At 35.4% G+C, this 7,508-nt stretch overlaps 1 protein-coding gene across 2 annotated transcripts in view; it reads right to left on the bottom strand.

Annotated features, from left to right (window-relative positions):
- Nucleotides 1-1,064, bottom strand: part of LOC107661728 (biorientation of chromosomes in cell division protein 1-like) — a 2,968-nt gene extending 1,904 nt beyond the window's left edge. For both annotated transcript variants that reach the window (XM_016451479.1, XM_016451478.1), the window contains exon 1: nucleotides 722-1,064. In XM_016451479.1, the coding sequence (XP_016306965.1) occupies nucleotides 722-859 (138 nt within the window). In that variant the 5' untranslated portion in view covers nucleotides 860-1,064. The remainder of the gene's footprint in view (nucleotides 1-721) is intronic.
- Between the last annotated feature and the right edge of the window lie 6,444 nt (nucleotides 1,065-7,508).

Raw genomic sequence — 7,508 nt, 5'->3', positions numbered from 1 at the left:
AGACAGACAGACAGACAGATAGATAGATAGATAGATAGATAGAGAAAAGAACAGATAAATGACAAAAATGATAGACAGACAGATAGACAGACAACAGAACTGATAGAAAAACAGATGCCAGATAACAGAAGACAGACAAAAAAGAAAAGACAGATGACACATTCACAGTCACACACAGAAATAGATAAATAAACAAGATAGATAGGTAAACGACAGACAGACAAAATAACAGATAAATGACAAAAATGATAGACAGACAGACAGACAGATAGATAAATGACAGGCCGAAAGACAGACATGAGAGACAGACAGTCAGACACAGATAGATAGATAGATAGATAGATAGATAGATAGATGACTGACAGACAGACAGACAGACATACGGATGGATGGATGGATAGATAGATGGATGACAGACAGACAGACAGACAGACAGACACACACACACACACACACGCACACTCAAAATGTCCTCATAAATCACAGTCTCGTTGTAATACCTATGTCATACCCATGTTATTATACAAATTTGTGTCCTCATAAATCAACACACACACACAGATAGTGTTTTAAAACCGAGTGAGTTGCCTAAATAGACAGACAGGTAAAGTCATACTAGTTAGACCCTTTATGGGCGCCTAAGCTGCCCAGAAATGCTGTGGGCAGCTCACCAGGTTTTGAGACGCAGCCTCGGTTGTTTATATGTACAACTAGCTCTCACCTTCGTGTCCACGTCTGCCAGACAGTCTCGTCTGAACTCATCAAACAGGCCTCTGTTCTTCAGATGCTGCACTATGAGCCCGATGAGCTGCGGGTCTCCTGGAGGAGCACTGCTCAGATTGCTGCTGCCCTCTGCCATGAATTACTGCCCTCAGTAACAGAGGAACACTCTCTCAGCCTTACAACAGATTCTGTCGCGACTGAAGTCTAATATTTAATGCTTGAAATAAAAAAACCCCGAAGTTCTTAGATGACAACAAAAGTAAATAAAGCCCTTCCTCGTCGTCTTCTGTGTTGCTGTCTGTAGATGCGTTCCAGCAGACATACCGCCACCTACCGGACACAAGGAGAACAGCGCCTCAATATAACTTCATCATCTTCTTGTTTAATGGTGAATAACTAACTCGTTAGGAACATTATCGCCACCTACTGTACTGGATGTCAAATTAAACTTAAATAGGTGATGATGGGCCTGAAATTTGAAAAACAAAACAAAATGTTTCTTACTCCTTTCCCATCTGTGGAGCAATCAGAGCGCATGTATGATAACAAATATATTTTTATTTGATTTGTTATTATTTTTTTGTATGTGTAGATGAAAAACTTGTGTTATATTATCAGTGCTGGGTAGATTACTTACAAATTGGAATTTGTTACTGGTTTCAAATTACATGTTTAAAAATTGTAGTTAGTAATATAATCAAGATTACTCATTTTTGGTAATATATTCAGACTGCTTTTGGATTACTTTTAGAGTACTTTTGACATAACTGGTCAAAAGAGAATAAAAGGGAATTAAAATGTATGGCCATTAACCAACATTAGAGAACACACACGTGTTGTACAATTATTGAAATATTAACCTTACATCTCAGTAAATATTTTAGGTCAAAGGTATCTGACTGACAAAAGGTTTGGGAACAAACTTGAACATGGACAAAAAAATGTAAAAAGAATTTACTACCATTGCATGAATAATTTGAAATCCTGAAAAGTAACTAGTAAAAGTAACTAAACAAGTAAAAGTAACTGTAATCTGATTATGGTTACATGTAATAAGTTACTACCCAGCATTATATTATTTAAAATTAAACAAGATAACCTGCTGATTCTGATTTATATCATTTAATATTCATTAACATGATCACAAATCAAATTAATAAGCCAGACATGATTGTTTACCTCCATACCGCAAAATGATTTTTTTTTTCTCCTGTAAATCTTTTATACTTCTAAACAGAGACTTATAACCTCTGCTGCCATCTCAAGAGGGTGGTAGTCCTGTCTGGTTTTTATTCGACCCCTGTAGGTCATTTCTGAGTGGTAAAGTGACATTGTTACAGCTCATCTCAGACTCCTCTGTATTGTAGGCAACTATACAATGGATACGATACAGTGACCGTGGAACATTTTTGTAAGGGCGAATAGTCCTGGCTATTTGAAGGATTGTATGAGTGTGACTGTTTTTGATTACGATGGATTAATTGTGATAATGAAATGGAATAATGAAAGGCTATATCACATAATATTTCATCTCAAATTATCCCATTGTGTAATTGGATGATTTTAAATCATGGAGTCTTTGATGTTTGCTTCAATTGCAGGATGAAACGGTTGCCAAGCAACAACAGAGAGGAACCATGGTGACACTGATGAGGGGAAATGTAACAAATATGTCCCCTGTGGCCCCTCATTAGTGGATGACCATGTGTCTATATCACTCATAATATTAACAGTGTTATTAATAATAATAGCAACAGATATGTATCACTTGAAGCACATCCACATATTCATGTTTCATTTCAGAATATATAAAGTGTTGCATTCTGAGTCCATGGGGAGTAACCAATGAATTTAGAGCTACTTCTCTCAGATTATCTAGTTTAAATCTAGTTGCCTTTTTGCCAATATTTGTACCTTTATTAAGCTTGTCATCTGACCTGAGAGGTACCAAAATATATTATGCCACAAGATGGCGACATAATATAAATCAGTGCCATCACAAGATCAGTTTCTGCAGTGTCTTTTAAGATTGTTGCATTATTTTAGTCATTTTTTTTACTTTGTTATTGTGTGACAAGGTTATATTATATGATATTGTATTATATGTGACCCTGGAGCACAAAACCAGTCTTAAGTCGCTGGGGTATATTTGTAGCAATAGCCAAAAAAACATTGTATGGGTCAAAATTATAAAATTTTCTTTTATGCCAAAAATCATTAGGATATTAAGTAAAGAAATATTGTCCTATCCTAACAAACCATACATCAATGGAAAGCTTATTTATTCAGCTTTCATGTGATGTACAAATCTAAATCAATATTATATTATATTATATTATATTATATTATATTATATTATATTATTTATTTATTTGACTATGCTATAGCAAAGTGAATTCCCGGCTTGGACTGTCTCTTTATAAGAAATATTATTTCTCATGAAATATTCTTTCTCAAATGTTTTTGCACCCCAAAATTTATGCTGGTGCAAAACAAACAAACCAAACCAAAACAAAACAAAACAAAACAAAACAAAACAAAACAAAAAACTAACTAGAACAGCAGGGACATGCATACAAACAAAAATGATCATTGGACAGGAAAATAATAAAATAAATAATAATGATGATAATACAATTCAAAAACATAAAAACTAAGGAAGAGTTAATGAACAAAATGTGTCACTTTTTGTGTCACCAAACCTGTATGCCATTATTGTGTCTTTGGAACACACAAAAAAATAATATCACATTAATAAAAATAAAAATAACTAATTGGTTCTGAGACCACTTTAAGGTGCCTTTTGGACTTTTACAGCCCCTGGTCATTATTCCCTTTCATTGTTCGAAAAAATATATATTTATTATTTATTTATTATTTATTACCATTATGTTCCACTGTCAAAAGAAATGTATACATAATATATTATATTATTTAATTCCCCTTTCCCCCATACTCTGTTGAATCAGAGTATATCTGAAAGGATATAAAATTAAAGAAAGGCAATGAGGCATTCGTAAAAAGCATAATTGCATGGCAAATGTGGTCTTGAGGACATATCCAAATGAAATGTGTCAGAATAAATTTTCTGAAACAAGTCTCACAAGCTCCATCCTTATATTAAAGTGTCAATCAAATTCTGAAGGTGATTAATCAGATTATGACCCTTGAAAACATCCAATGGCTTTAAGCTTCCATAAAATCAGACATAAGAACACATGATGTCAAGTGGCTCCCTTTTGCACAAATCAAGCATAATTAAGCAATTTAGCATGAGTTCAAAGCAAATAGACAAACGGCACCTTATATAACCTAAAACAGAGCAGGCTTCATTTGTATAGCAAGGCATTAACAGGATTCCCTATGATCATGTGAATTATTGCACGCTCCTTCGTGTGGACACCATTCGTGGCTTCTGCTCTTATTGTTCAATCCATAAGAGCCTGTGAACAGATGAAAGTGGATACAAGATTATCAAGCTTGACAAATATAGAACATTCCCTGTCTTTCTCTATTCAGTCCACACAAAGTCACAGGGCTTCTGTATTGGATTTCCTTTTGACATCTCAAAAGATATTGAACAAGCGGTAATAGAAGCTCATCAGCTGGTGAAGTCTGTGCAAACGAACCCAGTTGGCCACAAAAATCTAATTTGCCGCTTTGAATGAGCAGACAAGTCTTTTCGGTTGCCAAGGCAACTTGCTCCTTGTTCACTCTATCCCCAAGCATGCAGTAAGACGGCAACAGATTTTTATATCACGTTCATACTTGTTCTCACAGACTGAGATAATTACTATTCAAAATGTTTGCAGCACTGTATCTGCACAGATATCAAAATATCCACTCTGCCACCTCGCATGAAGACAAACTAGTGGAAAGAGCAACTGCCTGCACACCGACAAATGAAATAAGTTGATGCAGGTGACATTGCTTACACCTACTATTATAAACCCACATGACAAGTGTAATGAATCCTAATTGGATGATGTGTATTTTTGTCACAACTTGATGTGTGTGTGTGTGTGTGTGTGTGTGTTTATAGATAGATAGAGATGAGATCTGAATGAGAAAACCTCCACCTCCACCAGCTCCACCTGTCTAGATCTACAACTAGATTTATGTATGCCTATTCATACAGCAGCATCATATCTTACATGCTTACAGCAGTGTGTCTGCGTATCTCTTGGCAGTAGTGAGTCCATACTTGCTCTGCAGCAGCAGTGTGCATAGCAGATCTAGTGCACCAATACCATATCCATTAACATATATATAATTTTTTGGAGCAAAAAAGGTCAGAAAATTTCTTGCCATGGCCCTGGAATGAAAATGTATTCCCCATGTCATTCTCGCGAAACAGTATAATTTTGTCCCAGAAATAATGAAGAACATTTGTATTTTTATAGCCACTTGAAAAGGGGACCTGAATAAATTACATTTTCCCACTTCAAGCCAAAAGTACCAGGGCCATAATCAGCATAGATTGAGCGACCACCACAGGAGTCCACAATTCATGATGTGGTCATCCAATATGGGTTTTTCAAAGGCTGATTTTTAAATATTACCCCAAATTAATTAATTATGTGGTTACAGTCTGCACAGTGCCAGTATTTATAAGATCAATTACGTGCGTTTGAAATTGTAGAATTTCTTTTGCATTAAAATGAATGAACTAATCTGACAATTAATACATTTCAGGTTAAAACAACATTGACTATAACAGTACTAGATGATCGATCAGAAATCCATTCATATATCCATCCATTGCCTATGTTCAAAGGAAGCAGAAAAAAACAGAAACACTCCAGAAATAAAATGTAGATTAAATGTGAAGCCAGCGGCAACACTGAAATTCTCATTATCACAGCAGATTGCGGTGTGACATGAACTGGCACGCCGTTTTCCTAGAGGTCATCACTATCACACGGATGAGAGAGGTTGTTTGCAAGATCTAGGGGCCTTTTCAGACATGACCTCCAGATGCTGTGAGGTCGTGTTTCACTGTGGAGAGTCGCCCGGTCGTCCAATGAGAGCCTCGCGGACGGGAGCTTCATCAAGCTGGATGATTATGAGCTCAGCTGATGATGGCTTTGCTGAGAGATTGATGTGGCTCTGGGGTTGTCAGCTATTAATAATTCCATGCAAGAGTGGCGGAGGCCACTGCTCTGATTGCAATAGATTGGATTGGCCATCTGTGTGGTCGGCATGGTTACCAGAGTGGCACAGCAGCAGGAAATGCATCCTAGGTGTGACGATGCTTCTGTGTTCGAAGGGTTTGTGTCTGACTAATCTAGCCGTGCTAACAGGATAGTTCACGCAAACAAGAATGATCATTTACTTGGCATTTTAAATGTGTATGGCTGCGTTTCTTCTGTGGAACATAAATTAAGCGATTTTGAGAAATGTCCACGTGGCCATGCAGTAGAAGTCAATAGTCAGCAAACTGTTTGGTTTCCAACATTTTTCCTCATATTTCATTTGTGTATGGAATGTGTTTTAGTGGAATGAAAGGGGTGAGATGGATTTATTAATATATATATTTAAATATATATAGATAGATATTGTTTTATTTTCAAGACCAAGAACAAACTGCCTTATAAGAAATTATGTAAAAACTTACAATCATTCAAAATAATAAATAAACAAAAAATCTATGTAATTAGGTAACATAGATGCACAATAACATAAATTACATACAATACATATATTAAACATAGATACATATACACATACAAATGTATGTGCATGTATTAATGTTAATAAATAATAAAAAAAGAAATATAAATATAGTAAAAAATGAAATGAAATTTAATAAAAAAAATAAACAAATAAAAAATAAACAAATATATATCACAATGAAGAACAGTGTTGCCAAGTCCTGCATTTTCCCGCAGAATTGGGCTACTGTTATACTGATGCTGTGGGTTGTTTTTTTAGTCTGCGGGTTGAAGCAAAACTCCTCGCCCTCCCAGAACACAATTTGGACAGAGGTGCAACCCCCTGAAATGTGATTTTGGAACGATCTTGAGAGCTAAGTTGCCCCAGAATGTAATTGGGCTATAGTTTTGGTTGTGATTGGGCTAGATTTGAGTAGCAATTCGTCTGGTTTTGTACTGATTTACAGTAAACACATGTGGATTTATGTGTTATATCTACAGGGAATTAAGTTTGCACATCACATCACACCTCACTCATACATACATTAAACATGTAGATCTGGATGAATACCCCCTCCATACTTACACTCTCAAGTCAAGAACAGGCAGAAGCATGTCTTCATGAATAAGTAAAGAGTGCTGCATGCCAGTAGGATTAGTAAATGTAGGTTAAGAAGCCCGGTTAAAGCCACACTCAGTCAGCAGTTAATCCAATCTACTGTAATAATATTACAACATTTAATTTGACAACTCTCAGATTGATCTCGACTTATGGTCAGAGCCAGAGCTGGTTTATGAAGAATACTTGCTTATGAAAAATGGGTCAATGAAATAGAACTGTCCATAATAAAGAAAAGGAAACTTTAGTTTCACATACCTTTTTGAATTCACGTTTTTTTTGAATTCTTCAATTTAATGACTCATGTAGTGTAACCGTCAAAAATAAAGTATAACATATTTTCCTTACATCTTGAATATATGTGAACATATTTTTTCAAAACATATATTTTTTAAAGTAACATAATGAATTATTAATTCATAAATAACATTGTTTTTTGAAGAGTCATACAACATGACATTTTAAAATCCGGAGTAACCACACCATGTCAAAATAGTCACTTGTTGACTTTG

This window comes from Sinocyclocheilus anshuiensis, unplaced genomic scaffold (assembly GCF_001515605.1).
Source record: "Sinocyclocheilus anshuiensis isolate Anshui unplaced genomic scaffold, SAMN03320099.WGS_v1.1 scaffold207, whole genome shotgun sequence".
Taxonomy (NCBI): Eukaryota; Metazoa; Chordata; class Actinopteri; order Cypriniformes; family Cyprinidae; genus Sinocyclocheilus; species Sinocyclocheilus anshuiensis.
The sequence above is the reverse complement of the archived record's forward strand: the minus strand, read 5'-3'. Positions and strand labels throughout refer to the sequence as shown.